An 18123-nucleotide genomic window follows, 5' to 3' on the forward strand; every position below is an offset into this window, starting at 1 on the left:
GTGGCTTCCCCACATCATCTGTCACTCAATCACATATCTCTCGAGTGCCCACCATGTGTCCTGCTCTGTAAGCTCCTTATGTGTCTCACTCATCTTTAACATCCCCTGTACCCTGGCACTATCACTGGCATATGGGAGGAACTCAGAGCTTGTTGACTGAAATGAAAGGCGTGTTAAAGCAGCAAGATGATATACTGACCAAGAAATAAAAGTTAAGATTGCAAGTGTGATTTTTGTTATCTTTTGAGACAACCTTTTGTTTATAACATACTACACTTCTGAAATTCTAATGTGAAGTAAGTGGCAGTATACACATTTTATACTAAACACCTTATTTGGGGGAATGTATCAAATAAAATCAGAACAGATTGACATATTAAAATTTGTATTTTCAGAGATTTTTGGAGAAATGAGACAGATGGTGACTTTAAATATACTACTATTTCTTAATATGTTATTAACTAATATTCTCTGACAAATACCAAGAGAACAAACCAGATTTACATAAAATGTAAACAATGAAATATTTGTTTTTCAAGTGATTTTTCACTTTGCAGAAGGATTTGTCACAGGATATCTTTAGGTAATCAGTTTACCAAGTGCATGTTAAATCGTATTTAATGTTTTAAAAGGTATTTTCAGACAACAGTATAGAACTGCAGTATTGGGACAAGTGAAGTGAACTTCAGAAATGGTTCCATAGCTGGAAGTTTAACTCTATTTACACACAGATCTGCTCATGGTTGTTACATGAAGTAAGTGACATCAAGCCAGATGTTGAACCAATACCAGGAATCTTTTGTTTAAGATACTAGAAAAAGTAGACTTAAACATGGTTTAAACTGAAACAGGTAGAACGACTTAAAAATCACTTGACTGGAAACATATACATATCTGTACGCACACACGTGGACACACACAACAGATAGCACATAGGACTTACAGGCCCAGGTTTGTAAGTCACTTTCAGTCCTGTGCTGGGTGGGGGCTGCTTCACCCTAAACCTACCAGGAAAAAAGATGGGAATAAATTGATGCCATAATGAAAAACATGAGCACGAATGAACTGGGAAGTAATAAAACCAGAAAGGTGTTAATATTCCCTACACAGGAGCAAGGGGTCCAGACTAGTAGAAAAACAACCCAATATCCAGTTGGAAAAAGAATCTGGGGCCTGCTTCACAACTGCCTTTCCAACAGTTTTCATCGGCGTCAAACTGACTCCAACCTGAGTTTCAACCCTTTGTTTTCGGATGCTGACGAGCAGCTCGGGTCTGGGCAGAAGGTGGCGAAGGTTTGGCTGGCGCTGCAGTGCACTGCAGTGTAGCTGCCAGCGTGAACACACATACTGACTGCCAGGTCATTAAGCTGAAGAATAAAGGCTCCTTTGGAAAGCAGCAGAGCATGGAAGCCAGTCTTTCTCTGCCATGGTATGGGGTTTGCAAGTTTGGGGAGAAGAGAAACAGAAAAGGCTCAGAAAATGTTGGTGAACTTGAAAAGCCCGGTGCTCACACGTGGTGCCTATTGATCTCTTCCTCTTCCTGTGGTTTGTGGGTTCTGCCCGAAGGTTAAAGACCTGGAGTAAATTAAAATGCCAAGGGAAGCCTACCTCCATCTACTCCACTCCCTCTACCAGCCACTTTGCTGTCTGCCCTGTGGTGGCTGAGTTGAACAAGCTGAGGACTGAAATCTATAAAACTAAAATTCTGTACTGGACACACAGGGTCTGCATGGGTGGTTTTAATTCGTTTGAGGTGGACTCTCCATTTCTCCCTACCCACTTTGTGGCAACAACCTAAACAATAATGTCTGATCTGGCGGCTTGGGTCCCTCATCAGGTTGTCTGTGAGGAAGTAAATGTGATTCCTGAAGTTGAGAATTCACCTCAATTAAAATGGGCCGGTGATCTTTTCAATCAGATGCTCCTGTAGCTTTGCTCCATCTGACTTCCAATCCTGAATTTAGAATCACAAACATTCTCAAACTTGCTACTGACCCTGAGAATAACTCTGCACTTGAAATAAACATGTATCCCATTTTTATGGGGGAAAAAACTCGACATAATCCTGAAGCTTAATTCAAAATAGTATAGAGGAGATTTTGTGATTGGGAGTTGTCTTGGCATAGATACATGGTATATTGACCCAGTGGGAAGGACTGATCTCCCACAAGAAGCAGTGACCACAGCGGTGTTGATAAAGCAACGTGCTCCAATGAGCTGGTACTCAGGAGATCTGAGATCTACCCTTGCTGCAGCCTACAAGACCTTAAAACAAGTTACTCAGTTTGCTCCTTTATATAATAGTCTCTAAGGTTCTACACACTCTAAAATTCTATTGGTTTTGATCTGAAAATGAAGGGCTAAGGTGACTTTCTTGTCACTTAATGCCAGATACAGTATATTTTCTATTCGGAGTACAGGCTGTGAGTTAAGGTACTTGTTTATAATTCCAAGTCACATCATCAGAGTCAAAGTGACCCTGATGATTAAGGGTTAACTTTTTTTCCTTTTTGCCTCAATTATGCAGAATTAATGTAATTAAAATCATGTTTAGATCACAAAGTGCCAACCAATGTTAGCTGGTATTATAGTTGGTGGTAGATTTGAGAAATAGACTTTCAAGTTTTGTGCATTAATTATTGTTTTGTGTATTAGTTATTGGAACACTTGTACAACTTCCCTTTCATTTTTTGCTAGTACAGATCAGGTCTTGAGGTGCTTCTAACCAAAGTATGGATAAAAATTAATGGAAAGGCAAAGAAATACCTACTCTATAGTTGAGGCTTGGTAAGTACTAATTTGTTGAATAATGAATGAATGGATGAATTAGTGAGTAAATGATTGAATGAATGATGTTAAGATTCAAGAGTTAGGGTGTAATTACAATTCAGTTCAATAAACATTCACTGATGTAGGCAACCAAAGAAAAGTCACAGAGTAGGGGAAAGTGATCTGAGCATACACTTGGAGCCTTGGCCTCACCTGCAGAAGTCCACTCCAACATTCTTGAGCTTTACAGTGGTTGCATAGGTGTGTCCTTCTTCGAGCACTCCAAACGTCACTGAGGGCGGGAGAAGATGGAATCCAAAGGGGGATGAATTTACATTATTAATGGCAGCAGATGCAATAGAGGATGTTTTCACTCTTCCTGCAACAGAATCTTGCACCTTGCATTGAGAAAAAAAGCAATAAAGCATAATAAAATGGTTCTATTTTGCATTCTCAAGATAATAAAAAGACTCTGACCCCACACATCCCCTGACTAGACCATGCAGCAAAGCATGCAAGAAGCTTACCCTGCCCTCCAGCCAGCCTACAGCCATTGCACAAGGCAAGGCCTTGCAGCCAACCAAGTCAAAGCCAGCTTTGCCCCCAGCATGCCCACAGTAGTAGGCCCTACCACAACAGAAAGGCACCTGCAGCCCACATAAGGGCATCCCTTGACTACACAGCTCTGGTGACCAGAGGGGAGCATGCTGCTGGGCCCATGGGACATCTTCTACATGAGGCTACTTCTCCAAGATTGGGCAATGTAACCAACATTAGAAATAAACACAGAGAATTGGGAAAAATGAGGAGACAGAAGAATATGTTCCAAACAAAGGAACAACACATAACTTCAGAAAAAGAACTAAACAAAGTGGAGGTAAGCAATCCGGCCAGTAAAGAGTCAAGATAATTATCATAAAGATGCTCACTAAACTCAGGAGAAAAATGAATGAATATGGTGAAAGTTTCAACAAAAAGTTAGAAAAATGAAAAACCAAACAGAGCTGAAGAATACAATAACTGAAATAAAAACTGCACTAGAAGGAATCAACAGCAGATTAGGTGATACAGAGGAATTGATCAGCAATGGATCAGAGGAATGGATGAGACAGTAGTAAAAAATCACCTAAGCTGAACAGAAAAAAGAAAAAACAATTAAAAAATGAAGACAGTTTAAGAGACCTCTGGGACAATATCAAGCATACTAACATTTGCAAATAGGGGACCCAGATGGAGAGAGAAAGGGGCAGAGAACTTACTTGAAGAAATAATAGCTGAAAACTTCCCTAACCTGGGAAAGAAAACAGACATTCAGGTCCAGGAATCACAGAGAGTCCCAAACAGGATTAACTCAAAAAGGTCCACACCATGACACATTAAATGAAATTAAAATGGCAATTAAAATGGAAAAATTAAAGATAAAGAGAGAATCTTAAAGAAGCAAGAGAATAGCAACTAGTTATGTACAAGGGAATACCATAAGACCATCAGCTGACTTTTCAGCAGAAATTGTGCAGACTAGAAGGGAGTGGCATGATATATTCAAAGTGATGAAAGGGAAAAACATACAACCAAGAATATTCTACCTGTTAAGGTTACCATTCATGTTTGAAAGAGAGATAAACAGTTTTACAGACGAGCAAAAGCTAAGAGTTCAACGCCACTAAACTGGCTTTACAAGAAATGCTAAAGGGACTTCTCTAAGCAGAAAAGAAAAGGCCACAACTAGACATACAAAAATTATGCAAGGAAGAATTTCACTAGTAAAGGCAAACATACAGTAAAGGTAGTAGATCAACCACTTATAAAGCCAGCAGGACAGAAGGTCAACAGACAAATGCATAAGATTATATATATCCACAATGAGTAGTTAAGGGATATTCAAAACAAAAAGATGTAAAATATGACATCAAAAACATTAAATGTGTGTGGGGGGAAGATGAAGAGTTGTTAGAATTTATTCAAACTTAGGACATTATCAACTTAAAATAATCATATATATGATTATATGTTGTTATATATGAACCTCATGATAGCCACAAACCAAAAACCTGTAATAGATACACACAAAAAAAGAGAAAGGAATCCAAACGTAACACTAAAGATAGTAATCAAATCACAAGGGAAGAGTCTAAAAGAAGAAGGAACAAAAAAGAACTACAAAAACAACATGAAAACAATTAACAAAAGGTCTATAAGTACATACCTATCAATAATTACTTTAATGTAAATGGTCTAAATGCTCCAATCAAAAGACAGACAGTGGCTTAATGGATAAAAATCAAGACCCATATATATGATGCTTACAAGAGACTCACTTCGTATCTAAAGACACACACAGACTGAAAGTGAAGGGATGGGAAAAGGCATTCCATGTAACTGAAAACAAAAAGAAAGCCCAGGTAGCAATACTTATATCAGAAAAAGTAGATATTAAAACAAAGACTGTAACAAGAGACACAGAAGGACATTATATAATGATGAAGGGATCAATCCAACAAGAAGATATAACAATTGTAAATACATATGAACACAACATAGGAGCACCTAAATATATAAACAAATATTAACAGACATAAAGGGAGAAATTCACAGTTACATAATAATATATAATAATAGTAGGCAACTTTAATACCACTTACATCAACAGACAGATCATCCAGACAGAAAATCGATAAGGAAATACTGGCCTATATGACAAGTTATAGTGGATGGACTTAATAGATACATACAGAACATTTTATCCCTGAACAGTAGAATACACATTCTTTTCAAGTGTACATGGAACATTCTCCAGGATAGATCATATAATAGGCCACAAAACAAGTCTTAATGAACTGGAGAAGACTGAAATCATATCAAGCATCTTTTCCAACCACAACACTATGAGATTAGAAATCAACTACCAGGAAAAAACTGCAGAAAACACAAACATGTAGAGGCTAAACAACATGTTACTAAACAACCAATGGATCACTGCAGAAATCAAACAGGAAAAAATACCTAAAGACAGATAACAACCACACAATGATCCAAACCTATGGGACACAGCAAAAGCCATTCTAAGAGGGAAGTTTATAGCGATACAAGCTTAACTCAGGAAATAAGAAAAATCTCAAATAAACAACCTAACCTTACATCTAAAGGAACTAGAAAGAGAAGAATAAACAAAACCCAAAGTTAGGAGAAGGAAAGAAATAATAAAGATGAGAATGGAAATAAGTGAAATATAGACCCAAAAACCAATACAAAGACCAATGAAACTAAGAGCTAGTTCTTTGAAAAGATAAACAAAACAAGCCTTTAGCCAGACACATCAAGAAAAGAGAGAGAGCGCCCAAATAAATAAAATCAGAAATGAAAGAGAAGTTACAATCAACACCACAGAAATAAAAAGGACCATGAGAGATTACTACAAACAATTGTATGCCAATAAAATGTACAACCTAGAAGAAATGGATAAATTTCTAAAAACATAATCTCCTAAAACTGAATTAAGAAGAAATAAAAAATATGAACAGATTGATTACCAGTAATGAAACTTAATCAGTAATTTAAAAAATTCCAACAAAAGTCCAGGACCAGATGGCTTCACAGGTGAATTCTACCACACATTTAAAGAAGAGGTAGCACCTACCATTCTCAAACTATTTTAAAAAATTGAAGAGGAAGGAATGCTTCTGAACTCATTCTATGAGGCTGTCATAAATCTGATGCCAAAACAAGACAAAGATACCATAAAAAGAAAATTATATATCAATATCATTGATAAACATAGATACAAACATCTTCAATAAAGTATTGGGAAACTATATTCAGAAATACATTAAAACACTCAAACATCATGATCAAGTGGTATATCAAATTTTATGATCATCTCAAAAGATGCAAAAAAGCTTTTGGCAAAATTCAACATCTACATTTATGATAAAAAATCTTAACAGAGTATAGAGGGAGCATGCCTCAACATAATAAAGGCCATATATAACAAGCCCACAGTTAACATCATACTCAATGATAAAAAGCTGAAAGCATTTCCTCTAAGATCAGGAACAAGAAAAGGATGTCCACTCTTGCCACTTTGATTCAACATAGTACTGGAAGTTTTAGCCACAGCAATCAGACAAGAAAACAAAATAAAAGGACTCCAAATTGAAATGGAAGCAGTTAAACTGTCACTATTTGCAGACGACATGATACTATATATAAAGAATCCTAAAGATGTTACCAAAAAACTATTAGAACTTGGTAATGATCCATATCTTAATAAGAATTTGAGTTACATGAGTATATGCATTTATCAAAACTCAGCAAATACATGCTTAAAATTTGTGCATTTTATTGTATGTATGTATATTATAGATCAAAGGAAAAATATAAACAAATATTGAACTCTACTTAGTGATATGTATGTTAGAATATTTAGGGATAAATGTAGTAATCTCTGCAATTTACTTTGAAGTGCACCCAAAACAAGATGGATTAATGGATAGATATAAGGATAGATATGTGATAATGCAAGTATAATAAAATGTTACTGGTAGAATCTAGAAAAAAATCACACACTATTAGGACTGATAACTTAATTCAGTGAAGTTGAATGTTATAAAATTAATATACAGATATCTGCATCTGTTGCATTTTTATACACTAATAATGAACTATCAGAAAGAGAAATTAAGTAAACAATCCCATTTACAATTGCATCAAAAAGAATAAAATACCTAGGAATAAATGTAAACAAAGAGGTAAAAGACTTGTACTCTGAAAACTATAAGACACTGATGAAAGAAATTGAAGATGACACAAATAAATGGAAAGATATACTGTATTCATGGATTGAAAGAATATTGTTAAAATGACCATACCATCCAAGGCAATCTACAGATTTGATGCAATCCCAATCAAAATACCAAAGGCAATTTTCACAGAACCAGATCAAATATAACTAGATGATTTAATTCTAAAATTTGTATGGAAACACAAAAGCAATTTTGAGAAAGAACAGAGCTGGAAGTATCATGCTCTCTAATTTCAAACTACACTACAGAGCTATGGTAATCAAAACAGTATGGTACTGGCATAAAAAGAGACACATAGATCAATGGAACAGAATAGAGAGCTCAGAAATAAACTCATGCTTTTATGGTTAGTCAATCTATGACAAAGGAGGCAAGAATTACAATGGGGAAAAGATAGCCTTTTCAATAAATGGTGTTGGGAAAACAGGACAGCTCCATGCAAAATAATCAAACTGGACTACTTTCTCACACCATATACAAAAATACTCAAAATGTATTCAATACTTAAATGTAAGACCTGAAACCATAAAACTAGAATAAAACATAAGCAGTATGCTCTTTGCCATCAATCTTAGTAACTTTTCTGGATCTGTTTCCTCACACAAGGGAAACAAAAGCAAAAATAAACAAATGAGACTACATCAAGCTAAAAAACTTGTTGCACCATGAAGGAAACTATCAACAAAATGAAAAGGCAGACTACTGAATGGGAAAAGATATTTGTAAACAATATATCTGATAAGGGGTTAATAACCAAAATATACAAAAAACTCAAATAGCTTAACATCAAAAAACCAAACAACCCAATTAAAAAATGGTCAGAGGACCTGAGTAAGATTTTTATCAAAGACATAAAGATGGCCAACAGACAACATGAACAGATGCTTAGCATAAAAACATACAAAAAACTCAAACAACGCAACATCAAAAAGCCAAACGACCCAATTAAAAACTGGCCAGAGGACCTCAATAGATTTTTTTCAAAGAAGACATACAGATGGCCAACAGACACATGAAAAGATGCTCAGCAGTAACTAATCAGCAGGTAAATGCCCATCAAAACCACAGTGAGGGGCTTCCCTGGTGGCACAGTGGTTGAGAGTCCGCCTGCCGATGCAGGGGACACGGGTTCGTGCCCCGGTCCGGGAGGATCCCACATGCCGCGGAGCGGCTGGGCCAGTGGGCAATGGTCGCTGAGCCTGTGCGTCTGGAGCCTGTGCTCTGCAACGGGGGAGGCCACAACAGTGAGAGGCCTGCGTACCGCAAAAAAAAAAAAAGAATATAAGGATATAAGGAGCAAAATCTGGAGAGTTCCCAAAGAGAAATGGTGAGAATCACTAGAAGGCTTAAAAAATTCATTTAGGGGGCTTCCCTGGTGGCGCAGTGGTTGAGAGTCTGCCTGCCGATGCAGGGGTCACGGATTCATGCCCTCGTCTGGGATGATCCCACATGCCGCGGAGCGGCTGGGCCCGTGAGCCATGGTCGCTGAGCCTGCGCGTCCGGAGCCTGTGCTCCGCAACGGGAGAGGCCACAACAATGAGAGGCCCGCGTACCGCAAAAAAAAAAAAAAGAAAGAAAGAAAGAAAAACGAAAAGACTCCGTCACCAGAAAAAAATAACTGCTTGGTTGGGAGAGGAAATGAACATTTATGGTCTATGTAATCCTTACCACAGCACTGTAAGGAAGTATTTTAGGCTTTGTTTTAAGGATAAAGAAGCTCAAGTTCAGAGAACTGAAAGACAGATAACTTGCTCAAGTGTTACGTGCCGAAGTTTCAAACTCAAGTTTGTCTGATTCTAAAGTTTGTACTCTTTCTTCTGTGCCAGTGATGATCAAACTTTAGCTCCCACCAGAACTACCTGGAGGACTGGTTAAGACACCAACTGCTGACTCCACTCCCAGAGTTTCTCCATTAGTAAGTCTGGGATGGGGTGGAGTAGAGAGTACGTAGGTGGGGAGGGGAAGTGTCTACAAAGATAAAGAAAACCTGCTCTGGAGAGGAGCACAGTCTTCTGAGGACTCCTTAAGACACAAATTGCTGACTCCAACCCTAGAGTTTCTCCATCGGTACATCTGGGATGGGGCCCATGAATCTGCATTTATAAAAAGGTCTCAGGTGTTGCCAATGCTGCCAGTCAGGTAATCATGCTTTGAGAGCTATTGCCCTATGCTGTTATTTCCTGACCTCACCTGGGAGCCTGTTAAAACTGCAGAATTTCGGGCCCCACACCAGAGCCAATAAGTCGGAATCTATATTTTAACAAAGTCCCCAAATAACTCACATGCACATTAAAGTTTGAGAAGCACTTCTACCACATGTCACTTATATACATTGCAATACCTTCTCTGATGGTAATGAACACAGTGTGCCATGAAATTTCTAAAGGATGACTACCAAAGCTCGATTGGTGGGCTCAAGGGAACCTTTACAACAGAACTGAGATGGAATCTTAATCTTAGGGGCTCTGAGGAAGGAGCTTGGTGCTTTTAAAGAACTAAGAGAAGTCCACAATGGGTGGAGTGTAGTGAGTTTGAGACAAGGTGAGGGTAGAGAAGCAAATGGAGCCATGCCTTGGAGTCATGCTAGGTCACCTGGATTTTATCCTAAGAGTCATGAGAAGGGTGCCCAATGATCCCCTCAGCCAACAGTGTGCTGGTAAACTGGCTCTCAGAAAAGAGCCTTTATCAGTAGCATTTGCCGATTTCTATGGCATAAGAACTCCCAGCGTGGCTGACTGCAAGCTAATGACGATTTAACAGCTGGCTCATAAAGTTTCTCTCATGAGTGTATATAAGCTGGCTCCAGCGAAGCACTGCCCTGGTTTATCTCTGTGTGACCTGAAGGGATCCATGTTGAGATGGTTCTTATATTAAACAGTAGTACACAGTGGCTGGAAATCAATGGCCTCAATCACCAGGAATATATAAAATGCTCACTGGCTCTGGGAAATTTCTTCCCATGTCTGTTTTACCTTTTTGAGAGGTTGAGACTTGGGCTTGGAACTCAGCAAATAGCGAGGTAGCCTCACTTTCTCTTTTCTTGCTTGTCCTGCCACATCCTGCAGCAGTGACTGGGTTGGAATTTTCAGAGGCACACACGATTCTGGTTCTGTTAGAGAGAACACTGAAATTACACCACGTGGACGTTGCTTCCAAAGACATTCAAGATCATACCAGAGCATAGAAGAACACAGAACCGACTTGGGAAAATTTTCTTCTTTCCTTCTTAAAGAGCTTATTTACAGGAATAAAGGCTTTTATTCATTCTAGTGTTCTATCTTTGCATTTTACAAAGAGATTTTACCTAAAATTAGTCTTCACAACAATCCTATGAGATGGGCAGGGCAGATGCTATTAGCATCACCTTCTTTTCAATAAATGAGAAAAATCAGATGCTAAGAAATCGAGTGACTTGCCTGTAAATCAACAAGGCACAGTTCGAGAAAATGTTGACTCTCAAAGATTTCTTAAAACTAATGAGGAAAAAAATCTTAAGAATTTCTTTGTTTCAACTAGTAAATTTATAGTTCGAAAAACTCTTGTAGTAATCATAGATAAATTAAGCCAGGGAATCAAATCCCCAGATCACTAAATTTGGTGAAGGAGGGAGCAAAAGTAGATAATCTACACAGCTGGCAATTTTATGTATTTTTCCAAATATCCAGGGGGTTTAATAAGAATTATGTTTTAGATCAGCATATTTAAACATCCTTTCTTGAGTTTAAGTCATCAAGAGAGGAAAGGGAAGGGAACCAATATCTGAGTGTCCACTGTCTGCAGGCAAGCACCACATGCGTGTTTTTACATACAGCATCTCACTTAGTTCTCATAAAGTCCTCTGAGCTGAAGGTAATGGTAATTGTAATCTTTGTATGCTGAGCATTCTCCCCATTGCCCACCTCCACACCCACTCCCAGCACACATACTTCTAGTGCCACAACACCCCTGGCCCCAGGCATCAGGATGGTGCACGACCCATGCAAAGCCAACACAGGCCCTTCACCTGGATATTTCCTGAAGCTGACCGGGATGATCCCATCTTGTCCATTGGGTTATGGGTCTGGAAGAATCAGAACCTTGGACCTCTCTGATCATGTCCCTGACACATGGACATAGCCTGTCCTTTGTAGGAGAGGATAAAACCAAACAGGGCAGCAGTCCCAAATTTTTTGGCACCAGGGACTGGTTTTGTGAAAGACAATTTTTCCATGGACGGTGGTGGGGGGGGGTTGGGGAGATGGTCAGGCGGTAATGCGAGCGATGGGGAGCGGCAGATGAAGCTTCACTCGCTTGCCCGCCGCTCACCTCCTGCTGTGCGGCCCGGTTCCTAACAGAGGGTTGGGGACCCCTGAAACAGGGACAAGTAAGGATGTGACAACACAGAGGCAGGGAGATGCCCAGAGAGACAGACAATCAGACGCAAACACTCCCCTGAAAAGCTTGAGTGCCTGCATCCTGTCATCCCTGGGCTAGCACCATAGCCACTTTTCTGTGGTTTGCTTTTGAGCATCAATAAACACCACCCCACCCACTGGCTTTTTTGTTGTTGTTCAATGGGTTTGAGTTTCAGTTCTCAAATTGAAGAGTCCTGACTAATATAACAGTAGTATCTCTTTTCTACAGATGAGGAAACTGAAGTTAAAAAAACTTGTCCTGGAAACTAAAAAGTGGCAAGGTGGGATGTATACCCAGGTGTGTCAGATTCCACAAGGATCACACTCCTGGTAGTGTAAGATAATAGAAAATGTATATTCATCTCTGCCCCTGGTTCCCGGCAAGGGCACGGCACTCCTAAATCCCTTGTGATTTCCTAAGTGATAAGAGTGTTAGGAGTATCTTTAAATATTTGGTCTTTGACCCTGATTCCTGACACAGAGCTCCTAAATCCCTTGGAAATTCCTGGGTGATAGGTGTGTCTTTTGACCTGAATGAAGTGACTCTTGGTGGGCTCCTGGATAGCTTCAGGATGGGGGCTGGTCATCAGGAAAACCAAGCCATGATTAGAAGCTTGGAACTTTCAGCCCCACCCCCCCATCTTCTGGAAAGGAGAGGGGACATGGAGATGGAGTTAATCATGCCTACATGATGAAGTCTCCACAAAAGTCCCTACAGCACAGAGTTCGGAGAGCTTCCGGGTTGGTAAGCACATCCACAGGTCGGGAGGGTGGTGCACCACACCACCACAGGGACAGAAGCTACCATGCTAAACCCTTCCAGACCTTGCCCTGTGTGCCTCTTCCTCTGGCTACTCATCTCTGCCATTTATCATGTCGCCTATTATATAATAATATATGAGTTCTGTGAACTGTTCTAGTAAATTATGGAACCATAAAAGGAGGTCATCGGAACCACAATTTATAGCTGATTGGTCAGAAGCACAAGTGACAACCTGTACCTGTGGCTGGCATCTGAAGTGGGTGGTGGGCAGCCTTGTGAGACTGAGCCCTTAACCTGTAGCATCTGTGCTAACTCTGGTTAGTGTCAGAATTGAATTGTAGGACACTCAGCTGGTGTTGCAGAATTGCTTGGTGTGTCTGAGTAGTGAGTTTTTCCTAGACAACTACCCAGTGTGTCCCAAATTCACCTGTGCTTCATAATCCCCTGGGCTGACTCTGGTAAAATAGAGATTCCCTAGCCACATACCAGATAAGCTGTATTTCAGACCAGAACAGAATCAGAATCTCTGGGGATGGAGCTCAGTGATCAGTGTTCTAATGTATTTATTCTCTTTGGTCACTGCTGCCTACATAGGCAACCATTCTAATGGCTTGATGTGTCTTTTTGCTTGTATTCTTAGCATATGCATATTACTGTCTTATATGAATGCATTTTACCAGTCTAATGGGTATCAAATAATCTCTCATACTATTATTATTAATAGTAAATACTGATACGGAGTTTCTCATGTGCCAGGCACTGCTGTAAGCATTTTACATATACTAACTAATTTAATCCTCACAACCCTATAATGTATATACCATTATACCCCCTTTACAGAAGAGGAAACAGGAATATATAGAGGGGTTAAAGAGCATGCCCACTGTAACATAGTTATTATATGAGGAGTCAGGTAGAGCCTTACATAAGTTATAATATAAGTCATATTATATATATGTCATTATATAATTATATAAGTCATAAGCTATTATATAAGGAGTCAGGTAGAGCCTTAGCTCTGCTGTATACCATACTGCCTCCCACAATAGATGGATTATTATCCACTGAAGCCTACCCAGGGCTTCCCTAGGGATGGGGGGAGGAGGAGGGAGTACTTGAGGGGCTTGGAACAGCAGCTGGTCACGAGCTGATACAGAAGTATTTTAATACTTAACAACTGGGGGACTTCCCTGGTGGTCCAGTGATAAAGAATCCACCTTACAATGCAGGGGAAGCGGGTTCAATACCTGGTCAAGGAACTAAGATCCCACATGCCATGGGGCAACGAAGCCCGCCCGCCTCAACTACTGAGCTCGCGAGCCTCAACTAGAGAGCCCACGCGCTCAGGAACCTGCGTGCCGCAACTACAGAGCCCACGCGCCCTGGAGCCTCCACACCACAACCAGAGAGAGAAAAGCTGCATGCCACAACTAGAGAGAAACCCGGGCACCACAACGAAGAGCTCATGTGCTACAAGGAAAGATTGTGCGTGCTGCAACTAAGACCCAATGCAGCTAAAAGTAAATTAAATAAATAAATAATCTTTAAACAACTGGGATAGTCCAACTAGTGGAATCATCTGAAATTACGGCTGAATCCGACACAACTGAAGAGCAAGTAATGGTTCCCTGTTTCTATGCTGAGGTCGACTGTGGTATTTATGCACAATCATGTTTTGGTTTTGGTTTTTTGCCTCCTCTCAGAGCATAGCTTTATGTACTTCATCTCTGAGCACAGCTTCCCTGTAGATGGAGCGTATTTCTCTGCCCTGTTGACTCTGAGCTCAGCCTTAGGACTTGCTCTGACCCATAAATGTACGTGGAAGCGGCTGCGCCAGTTCTGAGCAGAGGCTGAGAGCGGCAGCCCGCAATCCACCTCTCTTGATGGTCCTGATCCACTTCTCCTGAGCTCCGACCCTGTGTCCTGAGGACAGCCAGCCACAGAGGGTGGGGCTCCTTCATCACGGGAGCAGAATACACCTGAGCTCTGCCTGAGGGCGCGGGTGTGCTAAAAAAAAGCTTAACAACTGCCTCCCCGGAGAAAAACCGACCTGGTTGGTACACTTTGCAAGTGTGTGGCATTTGCTGATTTCTCACGGTGGCTGACTCATGCTCTTAACGTGGTGTTGTTGAATGTGGGGCTGCGAAGAGACAGATCTCAGGGGCCTGGTGCTGACTCCAGCACGTGCTGCCTGCAGGCTGCACAGTCAGCTCACAGCCCCCAAAACTGGTTGCTTAGCCACTATAGGATTTATGCAGTGTTATCATAGCGAATGCTGACAAGTTCAGTTTTATTTCACCAAATCCAAATCACCTCTGATTCTCTTTTATTTCCCAAACATTTCTTGTACTAGTACCAAATAAGAATACTCTGATCTACTTACAATGGCTTCCAGTTCATTTCTACTCAGGCTTTTGAACACATTCTTTCTTTTTTTGTGTGTGTGTGTAAAATACTCTTCTCTTCCCTACATCTGGAGGGTAGTGTAGTAAACTATAGAGAATTCAGAGTCAAAAACTCATTTTCTGGCCCTGGCGCAGTCCCAAATTTGCTGTATGATTTTAGATGCTGCTTGACTTTCTCTAGGTTTCAGTTTCCTCAAGCAAAATGAGGGTTATCTCAGGTGATCCAATCTTAAACTTTAAAATCTATGCAATTGTATTTATTCTTTAAGACCACCTCTCCCATAAAGTTTTCCTCACTGCTTGTGTTAATCTCTTCCTACTCTGAACTTCTTTAAACTTTATTGTTTATATCAAAATTTAATTTACCTCTTATAGTGGAATCACATTATTGTCTCTTATTAGCTCAAGTATTTCAGCGTGTAGGGGTGCTGTAGGTGTCCCTCTTGTTTCAAAACAATTTTTTTGCTCCTTCAAACACTCCCATTCCTTTGACTCTCATGCCATCATACTGTTTTACCTACGACATCTCCAAGTAGTTGTCAGTTACTGACCTTCTCAATCATTCCCTTGATTCATTGCAGATCTTGACACCTTGGATGGTCTTCCACTTCATGGCTTTTGGTGACATCCCCTGGATGACCCATCCAACACCCTGTCTGCTCTGATTTTTCCATCGCCCTGTTTCTTCATCTTTTCCTCTTCTCCATCTCAGAAACTCCCACGGTCATATATTTGCCCTTGGCAACACCAGTAATTTTACCACTTTCCAAATCTCTGTTTCAAGCTACCCTCTCTAGATCACTACTTCCTATTCTTCTAGCTTATTACTCTATCATATCTGTCAAGCAATTATTTGACCTTCTTGAGACCTCTAATCAACGGACACTGTCACTTTAAACAATCAGTCACCCTTTCTTGTTTTGCTTTCCTGTTTCTCTGGAATGGATTTTATATTCTTATCATTATATCCACTCCTTTGCCATCACACTCACTCATCTCCCCAATACCATGTATCTGTATTCTTTCTCCTTTCTCCTGTCACTGTGGATGAGGTGACCTACTCACAACCGAGGTCAAATCTGCCACTCAGGGTCTGCCCCAAATGTCATGTTCTCTCACCTTCTTTAACACTTTGCTATCCTGCAATCAGGCTCCCTTCTCCTGCATCATAAGTTCTCTCTTCCTACAGAATTATCATCATTTGCAAATCAACATGCTCTAGTATGTCTAATTTTTTAAAAACCTCTCACTTGGTCACACATCTCCCTCCAGTTGCCGTCCCACTACTTTATTCTTTTCCACAAGACTCTTGGTTACATCTATGTATTCCCGCTGCTGCTGCTGCTGATTCCGCTTTAGCCATTCTACACATAAGCAGTTTCAGTTGGCTTTGGTCTCCCCTGTGCCCTGGAACTGCTCTTGTCTAGATCACCAGTGATCACTATTGCCCAATTCCATGGTTATTCTTTATCTTACTCGACTTTTGAGGAGCACTTAATATACTCGAAACACTCAGTCATTTTCACACTCCTATTTTTCATCTACCTTGCTGGCTTTTTCTTCTTAGCTGCCTTAACTGGCTCCTCCTCTGCCTGATTTTTACATTTTAGAGTTTGCCTTAGGTTGGTTCTCAAAGCATGGCCCTGTATCAGCACCATCAGCACCATCTGGAAACCTGTTACAGCTACCAATTCTCAGCCTCACAACTGGTCACATTAGTTAACTTAGGAATCACCCTTGATGCCTCTTAGTTCTCACCCTCATGTCCAATCGACCAGCAAGCCCTGTTGTCTCTACCTCCAGGATATATTTCCAATTAATTTGCTTCTCACCATCTCCACCTCGAGCTCCTTAGTCCAGGTCTCTGTCCATACTCACACGTATCTTCTGTTGCTTCCTCCCTGCTTCCACCTTCCCCACTTCTCCTTTCCCTCGCCATGAGCTATTGGCCACACATCTACCAGAGGAATCTTTTTCAAATATAAATTAGTCAGGTAACGACCCCGCTGCTCAAAACCTTCCAGTGGTGCTTGACTACAACTCCACTTAGAATAAAACTCAAAGTTCCCTATGCAGCATCACGGGATCTCACTGCTGTCCCTCTCTCTGACCTCACCTTCTACTTGTTCTGATGACCATTTTCTTCCAGTTCCATGCCTTATTTTCTGTTTCTTCTCTCCTCAGGGCCTTCATATTTGCTGTTCCCACTACCTGGAATATTCCTTCCCCCCAGTCTTTGAATGGCTGCCTCCTTCTTGTCCTTCTTGTCTCAGTTCAAATGTCCCTTCACAGAGGGGCCTTCAAACCCCCTAGTGGAGTGCTGTCTCTCTCCCCGAGACACTCTCCATACATTATATTGTTACGTTATGTGACACCATTTATTATAATCTGAATTTGATGTGTTTACTTATTTATTGTCTAGGTTTGCCCATAGCATGTTCAGCTGCATATGTCTTTGGCTTCTTAATTGCTGTATTTCCATGCCTAGAACAATGCCTGGCAGTGAGTAAATCACACCCTAAATGAATAAACCTTATAAGAGAGATAAGATTAAATCAGGAAGGCAAAAGGCCTGTACAAGGTAAATCCCTAATTCACCCGTAAATGTGGCAAGATGCTCCCTCTATAAGAGGTAACTAAGATTCCCAGATTCCCAGCAGATTCCCAGCTCACTTTCAATATGGAACATGCCCACAGGAATCAGCAGATTCCCAGCTCACTTTCAATATGGAACATGCCCACAGGAATCAAGGGGTGCAAATGTATCTACACAATTTAAATTACTGTTTTTCTTTCTTTCTTTCTTTTTTTACCACCTATATTTGGTTGAATTAACTGCTGTGAAATCAGTGTAATGTGACTCCACGGGAACTAGATATTATTCTGTAGTATTCCACACTTCAGTTTCTGCTACCCCAATAAGTCGATGTGCTGTGCAAGACAGAGACTACATCTTACGTTTCTCTTCTAGCACCTGCAGAACAAGGAAG

The 18123-nt window shown here is 40.4% G+C and overlaps 1 protein-coding gene across 1 annotated transcript in view; it reads right to left on the reverse strand.

Annotated features, from left to right (window-relative positions):
* The window catches only part of SPAG17 (sperm associated antigen 17), a 229695-nt gene that overhangs the window by 14990 nt on the left and 196582 nt on the right, over positions 1 to 18123 (reverse strand). Inside the window, exons 44-46 of the mRNA XM_079944374.1 lie at positions 10544 to 10680; positions 2983 to 3167; positions 944 to 1004 (exon numbers count right to left, since the gene is read on the reverse strand). Coding sequence (XP_079800500.1) covers positions 944 to 1004; positions 2983 to 3167; positions 10544 to 10680 — 383 coding nt within the window. The remainder of the gene's footprint in view (positions 1 to 943; positions 1005 to 2982; positions 3168 to 10543; positions 10681 to 18123) is intronic.

Source organism: Stenella coeruleoalba (assembly GCF_951394435.1).
Source record: "Stenella coeruleoalba genome assembly, chromosome: 1".
Taxonomy (NCBI): domain Eukaryota; kingdom Metazoa; phylum Chordata; class Mammalia; order Artiodactyla; family Delphinidae; genus Stenella; species Stenella coeruleoalba.